The sequence below is a fragment of the Antedon mediterranea genome, chromosome 3 (genome assembly GCF_964355755.1).
Source record: "Antedon mediterranea chromosome 3, ecAntMedi1.1, whole genome shotgun sequence".
Classification (NCBI taxonomy): Eukaryota; Metazoa; Echinodermata; class Crinoidea; order Comatulida; family Antedonidae; genus Antedon; species Antedon mediterranea.
In genome coordinates, this window is record NC_092672.1 from 37,771,588 (window position 1) to 37,793,406 (window position 21,819).

The 21,819-nt window shown below is 35.0% G+C and overlaps 1 protein-coding gene and 3 non-coding genes across 5 annotated transcripts in view; all 4 read left to right on the plus strand.

The window, feature by feature from the left end:
- LOC140045501 (probable E3 ubiquitin-protein ligase HECTD4) overlaps positions 1 to 15,059 on the plus strand; it is a 36,471-nt gene extending 21,412 nt beyond the window's left edge. For both annotated transcript variants that reach the window (XM_072090434.1, XM_072090435.1), the window contains exons 41-54: positions 19 to 285; positions 749 to 1,014; positions 1,830 to 1,990; positions 4,323 to 4,731; positions 5,075 to 5,205; positions 5,466 to 7,655; positions 7,973 to 8,163; positions 8,517 to 8,783; positions 8,956 to 9,111; positions 9,316 to 9,641; positions 10,008 to 10,180; positions 10,491 to 10,686; positions 11,348 to 11,570; positions 13,501 to 15,059. In XM_072090434.1, coding sequence (XP_071946535.1) covers positions 19 to 285; positions 749 to 1,014; positions 1,830 to 1,990; positions 4,323 to 4,731; positions 5,075 to 5,205; positions 5,466 to 7,655; positions 7,973 to 8,163; positions 8,517 to 8,783; positions 8,956 to 9,111; positions 9,316 to 9,641; positions 10,008 to 10,180; positions 10,491 to 10,686; positions 11,348 to 11,570; positions 13,501 to 13,637 — 5,093 coding nt within the window. In that variant the 3' untranslated portion in view covers positions 13,638 to 15,059. The remainder of the gene's footprint in view (positions 1 to 18; positions 286 to 748; positions 1,015 to 1,829; positions 1,991 to 4,322; positions 4,732 to 5,074; positions 5,206 to 5,465; positions 7,656 to 7,972; positions 8,164 to 8,516; positions 8,784 to 8,955; positions 9,112 to 9,315; positions 9,642 to 10,007; positions 10,181 to 10,490; positions 10,687 to 11,347; positions 11,571 to 13,500) is intronic.
- Positions 15,060 to 17,779: 2,720 nt separating this feature from the next.
- Trnai-aau (transfer RNA isoleucine (anticodon AAU)) lies at positions 17,780 to 17,852 on the plus strand. The gene has a single exon. It is a non-coding gene; the product is annotated as a tRNA-Ile (tRNA).
- Positions 17,853 to 18,059: 207 nt separating this feature from the next.
- On the plus strand, positions 18,060 to 18,132 carry Trnai-aau (transfer RNA isoleucine (anticodon AAU)). The gene has a single exon. It is a non-coding gene; the product is annotated as a tRNA-Ile (tRNA).
- A 675-nt stretch (positions 18,133 to 18,807) lies between these two features.
- Positions 18,808 to 18,880, plus strand: Trnai-aau (transfer RNA isoleucine (anticodon AAU)). Its single transcript has one exon. It is a non-coding gene; the product is annotated as a tRNA-Ile (tRNA).
- Positions 18,881 to 21,819: the final 2,939 nt, after the last annotated feature.

The following is a 21,819-nucleotide window of genomic DNA, read 5'->3' on the forward strand; positions in this document are numbered from 1 at the left end:
AATTGTTATTTCAAATAGAATATGACACCGACACTGCAAATCTGTATGAACTTAGAAAGAGCTATGACAACTTTACGAGCACAGGACCAGACATCCGCCTGCTAATGGCCAATCAGGAGGATGATAGCGAGGATGATGATAGTGATGACAACCTGCACGAAGATCACCACGCTTTACTTGTGAAAGCTTGGGAGAGTAAAGTGTTTCCAGTTATAAGAAGAAGATTCAGAAATGAAGCTGAGCGACGATCTGGATTAGAACAAATTAAAGGAGCTTTACAATTAGGTAAGAACTAGTGATCTAGTGAACTCTACAGTATGTGACCTGATTGTGTGACGTAGAGAAGATGGATCTTGTGATAGTTGGGAGGCAGGGTGGTCCAATGGATGGGTACTTTCTAAATAAAAAATCATGATCTCTGTGACCTGATAGAGAGATGTGATAGATGATGAGGAGGGAAGGTGGGTGGGTGGTTAAAAATAGGTCAATAAATAGCACAATGAATGATGTGATTTTAAATTTTATGTATAGTGCATGTATGTCAATGTTTTTACTATCTTGAATTTTACCCCTTTTGTATTTGATATGTCTTTTTGGCTCTGGTGTACAAAAAAAAACAAATTTCTTATACTGTATATACTGTATATTGGACTAATAAAGGTTGTGTAAGCAGCACATTCATTCATCAAGCCCGTTCTATGCATAATATACAGTACTAAGTTTACAATAGTGATAACAATTTCCACAGGTATGACTGATATAGCCCGCCAGACAGTTGAATTCCTGTATGAAGAGAATGGTGGCATGCCCAGAGAACTCCACCTGCCAACCATGGAAGACATCAAAGCAGAAGCAGCTAAGTTCTCTATTGATAAGGTTCGCAAAGGCACATCTGTTGTCATCTGCCAACCAGAGAACTTGGTGTCTTCAGGAGGCACAGTGGTTCCCAAGTTTGCAGTAAGAGGGATGCTGAAGACGTTTGGCCTAACTGGAGCTGTGCTTGATGTTGATACGGTAACTAATGGTATTTAACTGAAATAAATCATTCCAGTTGAATAACTTATTTAAAGCCCCATTCCCTACGTTTTTTAGATCTAATTTAAGATCACAAACTATATTTAATGTAAAAATAATACTATATGGTCCTATTGCGATAACTTTTTTCGTCTTTAAACGGTTAAAAATGTGAAAAATAAATCGATTTTAATAATTATAGCGGCCCGCTATAAATCCCAAAATGCATTGCGCGCGGATTGATATTTTTGTTTTTCACCTGTAATTCGCCCACTTTTCGATCGATCGTGAAGCCAAAACAAATGGAAGACTCCTAACTTTTCAGCGAAAATACCGGGTGTTCCCCAATTTGTATCAACGGAGTCTGGCAAAAATAGAAAGACAATTAATGCAGCAACTATACAACGTCAGGCTAGGTATATAGCTAGCGTACGATGTTCGTACGTTACCGATGTTTACCAGCTAGGCCTACAAAACTAAGCCTAGCTAGGCTAGGCCTGAGACCGTCCACGAGAGTTCGATCGCCGCGAGCTACTTAGGTAGTGCATTGTTTCTCACTTTTTATCATAATTTACCATAAAACGTACATTTAAGACAAGGAATGACATGGTTTAATGTTTTTAAAGTGATATATATGTATTATTTTCCAAAAAACGTCCAAAATTGCAGGGAAGGGGTCTTTAACTGAAATTATTTACTTATTGACCAGCATCGTTAAAATGTTCCTAATTAGAACAGTTATGAAATTCATATAATATATACAAAAACATTAAAATTTCAATTGATAATAATAATAATTATTATTATCCCCACAGCAAAATGAACTAGTCCAAGTTGAGACGTACCTCAGAAGTGAGGGTGTTCTTGTTTGTTTCTGGTATCCAATTGAGCTACTACAAAGACCAAGAGCTGGTTACAGAAGAAGTGATTCCTCTGAATGTATGACCTTTGACATATCCAACATTGTCATTCATAAGTAAGTATAGTACTGATAAATACCATACCTTGACTTTATGCATGTGTATTTCTTTAGAATGCTGGTGGTGTGTGTTATCATAAAAGTGTACAATTTGCCTTAGTAGCACATCCTCCATCTTAAAATGGATATGAAAGGTTTTTAATTTTCAAAAAAATGACTTTGTATGAATCCTTTTAATGTTAATAAACAGCACACAAAAAATTAGATTCGAATACCTAGTAGAACTTGAGAAATAAACAAATTAAATGTTAATATAAAACCTCACTAAAATGCTCTAATGTTTGTTTTGGTGGAATTATAGATAATAGATAGACTCAGTGTATTTTAGTATACATTCTGTGTTAAGCTCAGTCTAATTATAGATAATAGATAGACTCAGTGTATTGTAGTATACATTCAGTGTTAAGCTCAGTCTAATTATAGATAATAGATAGACTCAGTGTATTTTAGTATACATTCAGTGTTAAGCTCAGTCTAATTATAGATAATAGATAGACTCAGTGTATTTTAGTATACATTCTGTGTTAAGCTCAGTCTAATTATAGATAATAGATAGACTCAGTGTATTTTAGTATACATTCAGTGTTAAGCTCAGTCTAATTATAGATAATAGATAGACTCAGTGTATTTTAGTATACATTCTGTGTTAAGCTCAGTCTAATTATAGATAATAGATAGACTCAGTGTATTGTAGTATACATTCAGTGTTAAGCTCAGTCTAATTATAGATAATAGATAGACTCAGTGTATTGTAGTATACATTCAGTGTTAAGCTCAGTCTAATTATAGATAATAGATAGACTCAGTGTATTTTAGTATACATTCAGTGTTAAGCTCAGTCTAATTATAGATAATAGATAGACTCAGTGTATTTTAGTATACATTCAGTGTTAAGCTCAGTCTAATTATAGATAATAGATAGACTCAGTGTATTTTAGTATACATTCAGTGTTAAGCTCAGTCTAATTATAGATAATAGATAGACTCAGTGTATTTTAGTATACATTCAGTGTTAAGCTCAGTCTAATTATAGATAATAGATAGACTCAGTGTATTTTAGTATACATTCAGTGTTAAGCTCAGTCTAATTATAGATAATAGATAGACTCAGTGTATTTTAGTATACATTCAGTGTTAAGCTCAGTCTAATTATAGATAATAGATAGACTCAGTGTATTTTAGTATACATTCAGTGTTAAGCTCAGTCTAATTATAGATAATAGATAGACTCAGTGTATTTTAGTATACATTCAGTGTTAAGCTCAGTCTAATTATAGATAATAGATAGACTCAGTGTATTTTAGTATACATTCAGTGTTAAGCTCAGTCTAATTATAGATAATAGATAGACTCAGTGTATTTTAGTATACATTCAGTGTTAAGCTCAGTCTAATTATAGATAATAGATAGACTCAGTGTATTTTAGTATACATTCAGTGTTAAGCTCAGTCTAATTATAGATAATAGATAGACTCAGTGTATTTTAGTATACATTCAGTGTTAAGCTCAGTCTAATTATAGATAATAGATAGACTCAGTGTATTTTAGTATACATTCAGTGTTAAGCTCAGTCTAATTATAGATAATAGATAGACTCAGTGCATTTTAGTATACATTCTGTGTTAAGCTCAGTCTAATTATAGATAATAGATAGACTCAGTGTATTTTAGTATACATTCAGTGTTAAGCTCAGTCTAATTATAGATAATAGATAGACTCAGTGTATTGTAGTATACATTCAGTGTTAAGCTCAGTCTAATTATAGATAATAGATAGACTCAGTGTATTTTAGTATACATTCAGTGTTAAGCTCAGTCTAATTATAGATAATAGATAGACTCAGTGTATTTTAGTATACATTCAGTGTTAAGCTCAGTCTAATTATAGATAATAGATAGACTCAGTGTATTTTAGTATACATTCAGTGTTAAGCTCAGTCTAATTATAGATAATAGATAGACTCAGTGTATTTTAGTATACATTCAGTGTTAAGCTCAGTCTAATTATAGATAATAGATAGACTCAGTGTATTTTAGTATACATTCAGTGTTAAGCTCAGTCTAATTATAGATAATAGATAGACTCAGTGCATAGTATACATTCAGTCTACACTATCAAACTAGTTTGACAAAAAATATGCCCCAAATATGGTAGTGCTATGCCCAAACATGGTAGTGATATGACATCATAATGTAGTCCATATATGGCACATCATTTCTTTGTCACATAAAGTTTGATAGTGTAGGCAGAGCTTTAGTAATGTTTTTCCAATAAATACAATTTCCAATAATATGTCCACTCACAATAATAAGACATTACAATTTTACAGAGAACTAGTAAACTTTGAATCAGGTCTGGCCAAGATGTATCTACGCAGTGCTTTAATCAACTTGCTACGACAGGCTGATAATACACATGTAGTTGAAGCTCTCAGTTTTCCCCTGACATCATCACAAGCAGCTGCCAATCAAACTCAAGACAACGCCCAGCTTAAGTTATTATCCAATCAGCTTCTAGCTCCACCACAGTCTGATGGAACTCTTCAGTTGACGTCGCTTTTGACAACAAAGTCACCCAAGCAAAGTTTATCAAGTAGTCTGCTACGATTCTCTGACATATTTTATGAAGAAGCAGACGTGTTAAGGAATGAACTAAAAGTTGCAATTGCAACTGCTCTACAACAAGGAGGTGAAAGTCACTTGATGGAACTGGTTTCTGAGTTCTGTGGCTTCTTACAGGTATGTTTACTTCTATCTATCCAACATCTTCTTCTTCTTATCCTTCTTTTGATGAATCCACACATTTCAACGATGGGTCTTTTGCTCTTTCTACACTGTCAAACTGTATGTGACAACAAAATGTGATGTGCTCATATATGGAAATGATGATGTCATATCACTACCATATTTAAGCATATCACTACCATATTTGTGGACATCACACTTTTTGTAAAACTAGTTTGATAGTGTAGACAGAGCTTTATAATCCCAAAATTACTTCACTTGTCCAAAAGATAGTATCGCATACAACGTTTACAAAAAAGAAACATAAATTTAAATTACTTTTTTACTTTCTTTTTAGATTGCACCAAAGAATTTTCTTTGTGAAGAAGTTATTGTCAATGAAAACAAAATGAACACAGATGTAAAGTTTCCTGGGACCTGTTGCATTGTTGTTAGTTGTAGGCAAGATAGTAAAACGACCAAGAAAGAGTGAGTTGAACATTGAACAATTGTCAAACAAATTAAGTTTCGATCAATTTTTTGTTGTTGTATTACTATGCTGGTGCTGGTAACCATGATAATAGTTCACAAATGGTGGCTATTGACTGTATACAGTTAGCGCTTAAGGACCTGCCTTTTGATGCTCAAAACAAAAACTATTACTGAATCAAATACACCCTTGACCCCACACTCCGAGTGAACTTACAGTAATTTCATTATGTTTTACATTGCGTTTGTTTTTATCACAGAATTTCTTTGTACCAAGCTCCGTGGGCCAAGATTTGTTACTATGGACAAGGCCATAAGATAAAAAAATCTGGGCATACGGCACCAAGAGAAGTAATATGTTATCCTGCCAATGCATCGGCAAACACTGGAGGGGGGTTAACAGGTCCACCGACATACGAACTTCAACCTTATCCTTCAGGAATAATACCAAGTGACTGTGTTTATGCCAAGATAGGAGTTTCACCATCTCCTGGGTATGTTGTTACAATGCATGGTCTGCCACCTAGTTTTCCACTGGCAATGGCGTTCATCGAAACTCTTATTACTTGTTGTGCAGACCTTACATTGGTTTTTCCTGAGACAGTTCTACCAACTAGCACTATCGGAGATAATGATTGCGATAATATTAGCAGGCAAGATTTACCTCTTGGAAGCAATGTTCCTTTGTACTTATTAGAACTTTTAGCAAATTATATCTGGACGACGTCATCTCCACCATCAATCAAAGAATATATTTTCCATATGATGGCGCAGCTTTTAAGATTAGCACGAAAGAAGGAAGCAGGTCAACCAATGATGCCATCTCTAAGTTTGATGCTTAGACTTCAACAACTTAAGTTTCAGCTGCATGACTTAGAAATCATTGAGAGTTCTGGTGATTTTTGTAGGCATTCAACATATTTCTTTTCCTTAATGGAAATCTCTTTAGCAGTTTCAGAACTTGGAAGTTCTGTAGGTTCACCAACACCAGTATCTCCAAGCACGTCTTTAATGAGTCCCTTTGGACTTCCGTCGAGTCACAGTTCTGCTCGACGAAAGAAAACAAAATCCAAAAAAGGTAGTATCCCGAGGCGTAGCAGTGAAGCAGAAGTAGACTCTGCAAGACGGAAGAAGTCAGACGAACATTTGTGGTTTCAGCGTGCAACCGCATCTTCTCTGTTGCTTCGTTGTTTGCTTAAAGAGTTCCAATCGGAAGATAGTACTTTGGAAGAAGCGTTATTAGAAGCACATCAAAAGATAAGCTGTCCATCTTGTCATTCAAGACTTTTAATCATTTCTGGGATTCCAGTTTGTTTGGATGAACTTACAGTTAGAAATTCTATCACAGAAATTGCTAATGTTAATGGTGGACTTTTTAATGATGAACTTTGGATTCCAACACAAAAGCCACTTTTGATGAAAGAAATTGTCGTTGATGAGAAAACAAAAGTTTTAGAACAACAGTCAGGCGATGACCCTACTGCTCAAGTGGATGTTCAGTCAGTTTTAGCAGAGTTGTTAGCTGGTATGGATCTGTGGCAGGAACAACAGCTTGCAGCTATCTCACAGGGACAACAAGATGCTACTTCAGGGGGAGGAGGAGCAACAGGAGATAATGTTAATGAGGCGGAAAATCTTCTGTCTCCTAGAATCAAAGGTTACGCTGTATTACAAGTACGAAGCAATGCTAATATTGAACACATGGAAGCTTCACTTGTAAATATCAAGGCAATGTCTCAAATTGATGGAGGTTTAGTTTCTGGAGAAGACATCTTGTCTATTTCTCCAGTGAATTCAACTCTTCTCACACAAGGTGCTACTGAGATGAATATACTACTGGAATACCTAACAGCTAAGCTTCAAATGTCTGACAACTGCTTAAACTGTCAAGCTGTTGAAACCTTATCAGAGATTTTTGTCACTACGGTGACCGCGTCTGAATCGTCAAAGACCAAAGAACAAGGACGATCTGTAGGATCCCCTGATGCCATATTAACCCTGACCAAAGAACAAATTCTTCAGCAAATGCCTGGCAACCTCTTACATGATTTCCTCTCTGCCAGCAAGGCACCAAAGAAATCCTACACAGAACAGGTTTCACATGTTTTACGTCATTACGGAATTCCAAACCCATCAAAACCAAAAAAGACATTACCAAAATCTTCAAAAGATCCGGGAAAAGGGGTTGGAAAGAAAAGTACAAAATCTGCTAAAGAAAAATTGTTTGTAGCCGAAGTTACGTCTCCAAAATCAAAAACAGGAGAAAAGAAAGTAAAGAAGGTAGAAAAGGGAACAAAAGAAACAAGTGAGTTAAAAGTCAAAGATGTCCACGAAGAAAAGGTTTTGACAAATGAAGGCTTTCTTCAGTTTGTATCAGATAAAATAAAAGAGGATGTCACGGCGGTATGGAGAGGGATCATGGCTTGTGGATACAGTTTACAATATGAAAAGTAAGTACGTGCTTCAAATGTAAGTTTCAAACCTCCATGCAATAGCACACATTTGTATAACGAACAAACACACTCTTATAATATACATTTAAATTCAAAGACAAAACTGGCTGTTACACCAAGTAGACTTCACCCCCATGATATTTATTTATCTCTTGATTCTGATTTATATACAGAAACAAATAAAGTAAGTCAACATTTTGAAGCATTCAAGTGTAAAACTTTACCCTCATAATTTCTGAATTTCAGGTTCAAGATACACATGTTAGCTTTCATACAATATCTTATTGTTTTTGTATTTAATTCATCCATTATAGGCTGTTTATCCCTGATAGCAGCTCAGCACTGTCAGCCATGAAGAACTGGAAAAATGAGAAAGACCTTGCTTTGGTCTCTTTTGTTAACTCCCTCTGCCGAAAGCTGGCTGTTACACCAAGTAGACTTCACCCCCATGAAATTTATATTTCAGAGGCAGAGTTGGCTTATTCAGACTACAAGCCCTTACAAGGTATGTAAAGCTCTGTCTACACTATCAAACTTTATGTGATAAAAATAGATATAATGTGCCCATATATGGACACAATAACGTCATTACTTTTTTCTAGCTTCTTCTTCCTATGTTAATAATGCAAAGACTATTATTGTTAAAATTTTATTTTATAAGAAAAAAGAAAGGAAATAATGTTTTCATTGAATTGAATGGAATATCAATACCTTATTTGGGCAGAGTTTGATAGTGTAAATAAATAAAGCTTAAATGCAATACAGTAGTATGGTTTCTTCAGACAGTGATAAACTATGTATTTTAAAGACTAACATGAATCAATCTTGTATTTAGATATTCCATTTGAATAATTTCAGGTACTTCCACTGAAGCTCTCATTCTTCGATTTGCACTTTTGCAAAATCTCAACAACCAGATAGAAAGCTCGCTCTTGCCATTTGTGGATCTCAGACCAGCAAAGACATTCAACCTGTCATCAGCTGCTGTGCTTGAGCAGTCACGAGGTCTTTTGTTCTACGACACCAAGGATAAATTATTCAATGTGATACTGGACTCTACAGCACAACGTAGTGTTGACCATGCTGCTCCAGAAATTACATTAGACCCACTGGAAGTCCTAGGAGGTATGTTTTAGATTTACTAAATTTCTTTGTAAACCACTTTATTCAGTTGGTGGTACACTAAAGACACATTCATTTTGTTAGCAACATTAAACTACCATTTGTTCTCATTGTTTATTTAACTCATGTATTTTACCTATAATATCAATGTTTACTATTCATTTGATTCATACAGCTGACACCACTGGGTGCCTGTCTACTCAATTCTGTCAAGCGGCCCGCCAACTTTCAACCGTCCCATCTTCTAAATTGTGCGTCAAGATAGCAAGTGGTGGCGACCCAACCTACGCATTCAATGTCAGACTCACCGGAGAAGAGGTCCACGGCAACAGTAAGTCTAATACTTAATTACAATTTAAATTATTGTATAGGCAGTTATTAATTGGTAGCTGTTTTATTTTTTTATTAATTGCTGAATTAATTGGTAGTCATAAGTTTTCTACAACCAACAACCAATTTAGTTTTTTTGTTTGTGAAAGCACAATAAAGATAACTTGAACTTGTTTTACTTATTATTATATTGTTTATTTTCCAGGTGGATCATTTCGTCATTTTCTTGATCAAGTTACCAAAGAATTACTCAGTCCCTCCCTAGGCCTACTTATGCCATGTCCTAGCTCATCAGTTGGTAAAAATGTAGGAAAATATATGCTCCGTCCAGGCCTGTTGACATACCCAGAAGAGAAGCTATTACAGTTCCTAGGCCAGTTTCTTGGAATTGCTCTAAGAGCTGATATACCCCTAGCTCTTGATTTTATGGCCTGTTTTTGGAAGGGACTGATCGGTCTACAGATTGATATGGAATCAGACTTTAAAGAAGTTGATGTTGTTACTAATAAATTCCTGCAAGACTTAGAGAAGGTAAGAATAATCTTAACAAAAGCAACAGTGGAGCTATAGAATTACAATTCTATAGCTCCATGAGTACACAGTCAATGTTCTATTGGAATAATAGCGCCCTCTAGGAACCATGAATATTATTCTTAACTAATTATAATGCTAATACACTTAGTTTTCTATGGTTATATTCACCAATTACACTTAAGTGAGATGTTTCACTTAACTCAATAAATATTTTAAGTATTTCCCTAAAATGTATTCACTTAGATAGGAGATTTTTTTTGTATTTTAAGGGTAGGGTAGGTTTTAAGTGTGAATGGTGAATTTTATTAAAATATGTAATAATTTATATTTCTTCAATTATTTTTCCTTTTTCTAATATTATAGGCAGCAAATGAAAAAGATTTTCTGTCATTACTCACAAAGTTCTCACTTGAAGAAAATCAGGAAATGGAGAGTGACGAGGATGAACAAAGCAGGTATTGTCATAAGTTCACCCACACGACACTGATGGGTGTTGAAGTGGAACTGATAGAGGGAGGTAGTGATATCAATCTAAGGTGCGTAAATTACCTGTATTCCTGTAGTTGTCTCTTTTCATTAAAAGAGTATTGTTGGCAGGTAGCCAGGATTCACTGGGTAGAGGGTTGTGTCTGTCAACAATATCATTACATCTGGCTACAGTTATGCCAGAGTTTTAAAGAAGATATGGGGATGAGGTGGGAAAACCTTTGTTAATTGTTCCATACATAAACTTAGCAGACTCCATTGAGCAGAATTGTAGCAAAAGCATGCTAGCAAATTTTTATTTGTGTAGAAGAATTGCAAAAGTAATTGTTTTATCTATAATTTATTGCTCTTTTATTTTAGTTGGGAGAACAGACTTGATTTCATCAAAGCAGTAAAACAACTCCGAATGGATGAGATAGTATCCTGTGAGCGTATGCAAGCAGTACGATGTGGCCTAGCATCTATCATCCCAATACAGTTACTCTCCCTGATGACAGTACGTGATATTGAGCTTAGAATGTGTGGGCTACCTACAGTGGACTTGGACTTCCTCAAGGTGAGTCATGAGCCTATATATGGACATGATGATGTCATATCACTACCATAATTGGTCATGTCACTACCATATTTGGGCACATCACACTTTTTGTAAAACTATTTGTCTTTTTTGCTAAAAGAATATTGTGGTAGATTAGTTAGTTGTGTTTGCCTGCTGAATCATACAGATACAGTGGAGCCTTTAAAGAGTTTTAAAGAAGACATCACTGGAATATTTGTTATGGTTAATTTGTCTATACTGAAAATACCAAAAACAATTAGCAGTACTTACCCAAGTCTTTGATTACAAGATGATGTGGTATCAAAACATCTGTATTTGTCATATTGTAGATACAATGAAACTATTAAAATGAAAAAAAAGGGCGTTGAGTGAGAAATTATTACAAGTGGAGTTGTAGCTTGGTGTTTTTGGATGCTAAGCATTGTGTGGCCTGGGTCCAAATCTTATCTTTATCACTTTGTGTGTAGAGCATATTGTGCTTGTGTGTCCTGTAGAACAGGCTTCACCTTTTCTGAGTGACTTTTTACTCTTAGCAACAAAAATGTGATGTGCCCAAATATGAACGTGATGATATCGGTACTATATTTGGGCACTTTATTTGTCAAACTATAGTTTGATAGTGTAGACAGAGTTTAACTTGAAATGTGTTTTGTTGCAGGCGCATACAATGTACCAGGTTGGCCTTGTAGAAACCAATCCACATATTCAATTCTTCTGGCAAACACTTGAGAGCTTTTCACAGGAGAATTTATGTCGTTTTGTTAAGTTTGCTTGTAATCAACAAAGAATACCGTGCACATGTCCGTGTAAAGACGGTAATGCGGACACAACTCATGTCCCACCGTACCCAATGAAGATTGCACCTCCGGATGGCTCCAGTGGTATGTAAAACATTTAAGATAATATATTATCTATTTTCTTCTATGCATTGTTTTATGTACATATAATTTGTAAGCAAGTTTCACACATAAAATAGATTAAAAAAGTTAAAAGTTAAGTTACTTATACGAAGGCAATGTAACAACAGAATACTGAGCTCGGCTTGCCAAGGTAGGAACTCAGTCCTTTGATCTTATGTCTGGCTGCGACGAATACAAGTACTGTACTTTGTATATATTATCTGTCTGTTAATGGGCATGGAACTGATCATGTGGTAGCCACAGATAAACCCTTTGATCTCCGATCATCCTTTTAGATTACCTTGCTTAAACTCAAATTGCCACTGGATCCATCAACTCTAAACCTTTCTTGCTTATACTCAAATTGCCACAGGATCCATCAACTCTAAACCTTTCTTGCTTATACTCAAATTGCCACGGGATCCATCAACTCTAAACCTTTCTTGCTTATACTGTATTCAAATTGCCATGGGATCCATCAACTCTAAACCTTTCTTGCTTATACTCAAATTGCCACGGGATCCATCAACTCTAAACCTTCTTGCTTATACTCAAATTGCCACGGGATCTATCAACTCTAAACCTTTCTTGCTTATACTCAAATTGCCACGGGATCCATCAACTCTAAACCTTTCTTGCTTATACTCAAATTGCCACTGGATCCATCAACTCTAAACCTTTCTTGCTTATACTCAAATTGCCACGGGATCCATCAACTCTAAACCTTTCTTGCTTATATTCAAATTGCCATGGGATCCATCAACTCTAAACCTTTCTTGCTTATACTCAAATTGCCACGGGATCCATCAACTCTAAGCCTTTCTTGCTTATACTCAAATATCCACGGGATCTATCAACTCTAAACCTTTCTTGCTTATATTCAAATTGCCATGGGATCCATCAACTCTAAACCTTTCTTGCTTATACTCAAATTGCCACGGGATCCATCAACTCTAAGCCTTTCTTGCTTATACTCAAATTGCCACTGGATCCATCAACTCTAAGCCTTTCTTGCTTATACTCAAATTGCCACTGGATCCATCAACTCTAAACCTTTCTTGCTTATATTCAAATTGCCATGGGATCCATCAACTCTAAACCTTTCTTGCTTATACTCAAATTGCCACGGGATCCATCAACTCTAAACCTTTCTTGCTTATACTCAAATTGCCATGGGATCCATCAACTCTAAGCCTTTCTTGCTTATACTCAAATTGCCACGGGATCCATCAACTCTAAGCCTTTCTTGCTTATACTCAAATATCCACGGGATCTATCAACTCTAAACCTTTCTTGCTTATACTCATCAAATTGCCACGGGATCCATCAACTCTAAACCTTTCTTGCTTATACTCAAATATCCACAGGATCTATCAACTCTAAACCTTTCTTGCTTATACTCATCAAATTGCCACAGGATCCATCAACTCTAAACCTTTCTTGCTTATACTCCAATTGCCACAGGATCCATCAACTCTAAACCTTTCTTGCTTATACTCAAATTGCCACTGGATCCATCAACTCTAAACCTTTCTTGCTTATACTCAAATTGCCACGGGATCCATCAACTCTAAACCTTTCTTGCTTATACTCAAATTGCCACAGGATCCATCAACTCTAAACCTTTCTTGCTTATACTCAAATTGCCACGGGATCCATCAACTCTAAACCTTTCTTGCTTATACTCAAATTGCCAAAGGATCCATCAACTCTAAACCTTTCTTGCTTATACTCAAATTGCCACGGGATCCATCAACTCTAAACCTTTCTTGCTTATACTCAAATTGCCACAGGATCCATCAACTCTAAACCTTTCATTCTTGTTGTTTACTAACCCTTAATAAGGTACAACAAAGTTCAATGAACTGTAAACAGAATAAACCGTAAAGTTTCTAAATGATTTTGATTTTAGGATCTCCAGATTCAAGATTCATTCGAGTAGAAACATGTATGTTTATGGTGAAGTTACCGCAATATTCAAGTTTAGATGTTATGAAAAAACGCCTTCTGTATGCCATCAATTGCAGGGATGACCCATTGAGTGGTTAATGTGCATGACCATATATGGGCATGTTATGACTATATATGGACATGTTATGCCTGTATATGGTCTTGTGGCTGTATGGGTATGACTATATATGGATATTTTATGCCTCTATATGGTCTTGTGGCTGTATGGGTATGACTATATATGGGCATGTTATGCCTGTATAAGGTCTTGTTGTGACTGTATATGGGCATTTATGACTATAATATTATGGAAATTTGGAAATCATGACTATATATAGCAATTTATGCTTTTTTCTTGTAAAAGTATAGTAATTAGGATATATTGAGCCAGGAGGTATCTCCCTGTACTGTATAGAGTTGATTCTTGATTTGTGACTGATGTGAAATATCGCATTAATTGTGTGTGCAAATACCTCTTGATTTATTCTGTGTGAAAACTTGTGTTTATAGTTGTTGAAAGTTGAAAGTGATAAATTAATAGATTTTAAAAACAATATATAATAGTATGTACTTGCTTTGAACTTACCAAATTAGAAACACAATACATAGTGTCAAAATCAAAGCTCTGTCACTATCAAATGATGTCATATTACTACCATATTTGGGCATATCACTACCATATTTGGGCACACACTATTATTGTCAAACTAGTTTGATGTGTAGACAGAGATTTAGATGATATTAATCATAAAACTAAAACATATTGAGCCAAAGTATGTTTCCTTCCAGTTTTTAAACTGTAAATAGAATCAATCCCAGACTGTGGTGCTGGCCTATTCTCTGATAAAATGTTTATTCTCAATATTTATGTATGTGATTATGAATATTACATGCATATTAGTAATATAAATCAAATCAACATGACGTGTGTCCTGGATTAGGTTGTGAGTGTAAAGATGTAAAAGTAATTCATTTATTATACATCCTAATTCTGAATTATTCAGAATCACTTTTCGTTTAGTGACGTGGTACAGCTTCATTTTAAAAGAGATTTCTACTGTGCAAATTACTAATGTTAAGATAATAATAACAGTAGGATTGAACGGACTGTTCCTACTCAGGATAGATACAGATTCTACGTGGAACAAGCTACGCGGTTTTACGCTTACCGTTACCGCTCGTTTGTGTAAATTTCCCTTTAATGTACTGACCAACAAATTATGCATATGTAATGTGAATGAAGGTATGATATCTATGTCAATAGATTACGAAAAATCTGTATAGAATTAATTAATAAATAATGAAGAATCTATTATATAGAAAAGCTTTAATATGCTGATAAATTAAACATGAAAAACAGTAAATATTTTGAAAATGTTCACTTTTATAAATAGTACATAGAATATATAGATATTTAAATAGATAATGGAACTCTGATATATATTAATATATGTTCAATCTATAAATAGATAATGGAACTCTGATATATATTAATATATGTTCAATCTATAAATAGATAATGGAACTCTGATATATATTAATATATGTTCAATCTATAAATAGATAATGGAACTCTGATATATATTAATATATGTTCAATCTATAAATAGATAATGGAACTCTGATATATATTAATATATGTTCAATCTATAAATAGATAATGGAACTCTGATATTTATTAATATATGTTCAATCTATAAATAGATAATGGAACTCTGATATATATTAATATATGTTCAATCTATAAATAGATAATGGAACTCTGATATATATTAATATATGTTCAATCTATAAATAGATAATGGAACTCTGATATATATTAATATATGTTCAATCTATAAATAGATAATGGAACTCTGATATATATTAATATATGTTCAATCTATAAATAGATAATGGAACTCTGATATATATTAATATATGTTCAATCTATAAATAGATAATGGAACTCTGATATATATTAATATATGTTCAATCTATAAATAGATAATGGAACTCTGATATATATTAATATATGTTCAATCTATAAATAGATAATGGAACTCTGATATATATTAATATATGTTCAATCTATAAATAGATAATGGAACTCTGATATATATTAATATATGTTCAATCTATAAATAGATAATGGAACTCTGATATATATTAATATATGTTCAATCTATAAATAGATAATGGAACTCTGATATATATTAATATATGTTCAATCTATAAATAGATAATGGAACTCTGATATATATTAATATATGTTCAATCTATAAATAGATAATGGAACTCTGATATATATTAATATATGTTCAATCTATAAATAGATAATGGAACTCTGATATATATTAATATATGTTCAATCTATAAATAGATAATGGAACTCAGATATATATTAATATATGTTCAATCTATAAATAGATAATGGAACTCTGATATATATTAATATATGTTCAATCTATAAATAGATAATGGAACTCTGATATATATTAATATATGTTCAATCTCTCGAAATGTCTCATAGTAAAACTTTTTGAAAATATAGTTTTAACTAGATAGTTATGGAGAGGTACAAAATAGAATAGTAACTTTATACAGTGGATAGTGCAGTGAACTAATGACAATGATGCCACCCAAAAGTATGTACGCGCGCGTGTATTGAAAGCCTTTTTAACGCCGCCAACCATAGGCCTATTATAAATGTTGCTTCCTATGATAAATTTCACAAAGTAAGCCAAAGAAATTTATATTTTAGCAGAAACTAAGAATCAGCTTATCCTAAAAACGTCACCAAATGGTCCACTTTTCAGAGAAACAGATCGTAAAATATGAATGTTTTGATTGCATGATATTTTATAATAAAAACAAATAGTATGTGCGCGTATGTGTTTCGCTTTTATAATTAGGTGATGTTTGTTGCAAGTATTGTCATAAATTGTTATATACATATTTAATATAGATTATGCTATGCACGCGACTTGTGACGTTTATATGCTATGCGCGCCGCTTGTGTGACGTTTACATGCTATGCGCGCGGCTTGTGTGACGTTTATATGCTGTCGGCGCGGCTTGTGACGTTTATATGCTGTCCGCGCGACTTGTGACGTCATTAGTAGTGCAGTACATTATTTTTCGAAAATTATAGTTTAATAAGAATACGATAGAATGAATTGCTACATGTTTGTACCACAATGTTTGTTGACAAAATAAAAGAAAATTGTAATAATGGTGGTGAATGTGTCACGTTGGATGTTTTATTCAATATTTATGAAATTAACTATGTAATAATGAATGTTTGCATTAGTATAGTTTATTGGGTAGGCCTATACGACGGTAATATGTTAGTTTGGCTTTCACTAAAGCTGACTCAGACGTGAGACGAAACACAGATGTACGCATAACGCAACAAAAACCAATACGAACACATAATATAATGTTTGGTATTTACGTCGCACGGTCGCATACAACAAGAAGTTGATTCGTAATGTGAACGCAATTAATTGACCAATCACGATTGACGCGATCATCCAACTGTTTTCTTTTTATATGCGTGTCCAATCATAGAGATATTTCACTATAATATCTCTATGGTCCAATGTAGGCCTACTTTGCGTGGAACCAAGCTATAGTGGGAAGCGTTACTGCAATGTTTAATGTCACTAGACATCATACTACCGTTCATGTATAGGTACAGATATTGTGATCTGAAATGCTTCTCTTGTAATTCATCTTTGACTCAAATATAAACCAAACAAGCAAAATGCTTGCCTTTGTCATCATAGTCGCATGCATGCATCATTTAAATGCACGTCGTACATTATTTAACAATTTGTAACAAAAACCACGACGAAAATATATTGTTTTCAGTAGGACTTAGGGGTGGAATTTTATTTACTCTAAATAAAAAGTGAAAAAAATGTGAATAGAAACAACGAATCATCAAGATATTTAATTTAAGTTATACATACCGTATTCATCTTTTTTTAAAATTCCACCATAAATTTTTTTTCTAAAAAAAATGGTGTAACCCAAGAAAATGAATCCCCCAAAATGATGAAGGGGATCGGAAAATATTGATGGATATTAGTAGTATAGGAAATATTGGAATTTATAATCTATTGATTATTGTCCATGCACAATTGACAACGTGAAAGGGATCGTATCACTAACTATTATTATTACCGATTACTGCTGGTGTGTTACGAAATTCGTAATGACAATAATAATAGATTAGGTTAAAATCTGATAGACATGGCCGGTTAGCTCAGTCGGCAGAGCGTCGTGCTAATAACGCGAATGTCATGGGTTCGAGCCCCATATCGGCCAGGTAATATTTTTTCCCGTTTTTTTATTGTATGAAACGAAACGTGTAATGATTTTACTATCGGAATAATGTTTAGGTTGCCGGATTTTTTATCCAAAAATTGTTCTATAATATAAGATAGGGCTTTTCATATCTCATTAGAATAATTCTTACCTATAAAAGAATAAAAACATAGACAAAACAAATACAAGTATACGTATAATAGACATGGCCGGTTAGCTCAGTCGGCAGAGCGTCGTGCTAATAACGCGAATGTCATGGGTTCGAGCCCCATATCGGCCAGGTAATATTTTTTATTCCGTATTCCAATACGAATTTTTTACTAAACAAACGTGTAATGATAAAACAATAATTTTTAGGCAGGTGGTAGTTATAACAACTCTTTGTTTTATTAACCCTTTTTTAGCAAAGAAAGAAACTTATATATACGGTATATATTGAGCCTAATCAGAAACATTAACAAAACATATAATTATTGAAATAAACAAACGAAATAAGTACCCCGTGCCGCACTCCTCCCCTCATTATTTGCATTAAATAAAAACAAACATACTGTATTTTTTTTTAACTTTATCGTTTTGATTTAGCTTTTTGCTTATTTTATTTGTATCTCCATTGAGATCCAGCCACTGATGATATACCCACAGCATTGCCATTGTTTCCCCTTTTAAAAATGGCTTATTTTTCTCTGCTTTAGCACTGACGAACCTAAGTGTGTTGGAAATGGGTATATTTTATAAATCACTAGAAATGTTATACTATAATTGTACTTTTGCTTTTGTTTAAATGTGTTTTTTTATGTATAAAAGAGGTGAAAATAAAATTTAAAAAAATTAATATTATGTTATACTGTACCTGGACCTCCCCTTTAAGGATTTGGTAATCTCACCGGTTGCATGGTATTACGTAATTCATAGAGATTGAAGGACGATTACGTAGGCGTACAGATTCAGACATGGCCGGTTAGCTCAGTCGGCAGAGCGTCGTGCTAATAACGCGAATGTCATGGGTTCGAGCCCCATATCGGCCAGGTAAAATTTTTTTAATTAAAGTGTAATTTTAAATAACAAATTTACTAATGAAAATAGATCTTCCTTTCTCATAACATAAATAATTTGTATGTCTTTTATATTTTTATTTGCCTTCTGTATTTCAACAATGCCTTGATGTGCTGTAATGTCTTTCAACAATGCCTTGATGTGCTGTAATGTCTTTCAACAATGCCTTGATGTGCTGTAATGTCTTTCAACAATGCCTTGATGTGCTGTAATGTCTTTCAACAATGCCTTGATGTGCTGTAATGTCTTTCATTAATATACAAGAAGAGAAAGGAAAGGGATAGCTATGCTTGATAGATTAAAAAATAAAAACACATATTCGGAACTAACAGAAGAAGAAACACTAAATAGAGGAGTATGGAGTAAGAAGACTGTCATGGACCTGCCAAATAGAGGAGTATGGAGTAAGAAGACTGTCATAGACCTACCAAATAGAGAGGAGTATGGAGTAAGAAGACTGTCATGGACCTGCCAATAGAGAGTATGGAGTAAGAAGACTGCCATGGACCTACCAAATAGAGGAGTATGGAGTAAGAAGACTGTCATGGACCTGCCAAATAGAGGAGTATGGAGTAAGAAGACTGTCATGGACCTGCTAAATAGAGGAGTATGGAGTAAGAAGACTGTCATGGACCTGCCAATAGAGGAGTATGGAGTAAGAAGACTGTCATGGACCTACCAAATAGAGGAGTATGGAGAGTAAGAAGACTGTCATGGACCTGCCAATAGAGAGTATGGAGTAAGAAGACTGTCATGGACCTACCAAATAGAGAAGTATGGAGTAAGAAGACTGTCATGGACCTACCAAATAGAGGAGTATGGAGTAAGAAGACTGTCATGGACCTGCCAATAGAGAGTATGGAGTAAGAAGACTGTCATGGACCTACCAAATAGAGGAGTATGGAGTAAGAAGACTGTAATGGACCTGCCAATAGAGAAGTATGGAGTAAGAAGACTGTCATGGACCTACCAAATAGAGGAGTATGGAGTAAGAAGACTGTCATGGACCTACCAAATAGAGGAGTATGGAGTAAGAAGACTGTCATGGACCTGCCAAATAGAGAAGTATGGAGTAAGAAGACTGTCATGGACGTGCCAAATAGAGGAGTATGGAGTAAGAAGACTGTCATGGACCTGCCAAATAGAGGAGTATGGAGTAAGAAGACTGTCATGGACCTACCAAATAGAGGAGTATGGAGTAAGAAGACTGTCATAGACCTGCCAAATAGAAGAGTATGGAGTAAGAAGACTGTCATGGACCTACCAAATAGAGGAGTATGGAGTAAGAAGACTGTCATGGACCTACCAAATAGAGGAGTATGGAGTAAGAAGACTGTCATGGACCTACCAAATAGAGGAGTATGGAGTAAGAAGACTGTCATGGACCTGCCAAATGGAGGAGTATGGAGTAAGAAGACTGTCATGGACCTGCCAAATAGAGAAGTATGGAGTAAGAAGACTGTCATGGACCTGCCAAATAGAGGAGTATGGAGTAAGAAGACTGTCATGGACCTACCAAATAGAGGAGTATGGAGTAAGAAGACTGTCATGGACCCCCGCATGGACCTGCCAAATAGAGGAGTATGGAGTAAGAAGACTGTCATGGACCTGCCAATAGAGGAGTATGGAGTAAGAAGACTGTCATGGACCTACCAAATAGAGGAGTATGGAGTAAGAAGACTGTCATGGACCTACCAAATAGAGAAGTATGGAGTAAGAAGACTGTCATGGACCCCCGCATGGACCTGCCAAATAGAGGAGTATGGAGTAAGAAGACTGTCATAGACCTACCAAATAGAGGAGTATGGAGTAAGAAGACTGTCATGGACCTACCAAATAGAGGAGTATGGAGTAAGAAGACTGTCATAGACCTACCAAATAGAGGAGTATGGAGTAAGAAGACTGTCATAGACCTACCAAATAGAGGAGTATGGAGTAAGAAGACTACTGTCATGGACCTACCAAATAGAAGAGTATGGAGTAAGAAGACTGTCATAGACCTACCAAATAGAGAAGTATGGAGTAAGAAGACTGTCATAGACCTACCAAATAGAGGAGTATGGAGTAAGAAGACTACTGTCATGGACCTACCAAATAGAAGAGTATGGAGTAAGAAGACTGTCATAGACCTACCAAATAGAGAAGTATGGAGTAAGAAGACTGTCATGGACCTACCAAATAGAGGAGTATGGAGTAAGAAGACTGTCATGGACCTACCAAATAGAGAAGTATGGAGTAAGAAGACTGTCATGGACCCCCGCATGGACCTGCCAAATAGAGGAGTATGGAGTAAGAAGACTGTCATAGACCTACCAAATAGAGGAGTATGGAGTAAGAAGACTGTCATGGACCTACCAAATAGAGGAGTATGGAGTAAGAAGACTGTCATAGACCTACCAAATAGAGGAGTATGGAGTAAGAAGACTGTCATGGACCTGCCAATAGAGGAGTATGGAGTAAGAAGATTGTCATGGACCTGCCAATAGAGGAGTATGGAGTAAGAAGACTGTCATGGACCTGCCAATAGAGGAGTATGGAGTAAGAAGACTGTCATGGACCTACCAAATAGAGGAGTATGGAGTAAGAAGACTGTCATGGACCTACCAAATAGAGGAGTATGGAGAAAGAAGACTGTCATGGACCTGCCAAATAGAGGAGTATGGAGTAAGAAGACTGTCATGGACCTACCAAATAGAGGAGTATGGAGTAAGAAGACTGTCATAGACCTACCAAATAGAGGAGTATGGAGTAAGAAGACTGTCATGGACCTACCAAATAGAGGAGTATGGAGTAAGAAGACTGTCATGGACCTGCCAAATGGAGGAGTATGGAGTAAGAAGACTGTCATGGACCTGCCAAATGGCAGATGAAAAGGTACCATTTTGTATTATATATTTCACTTGTTCTGTAC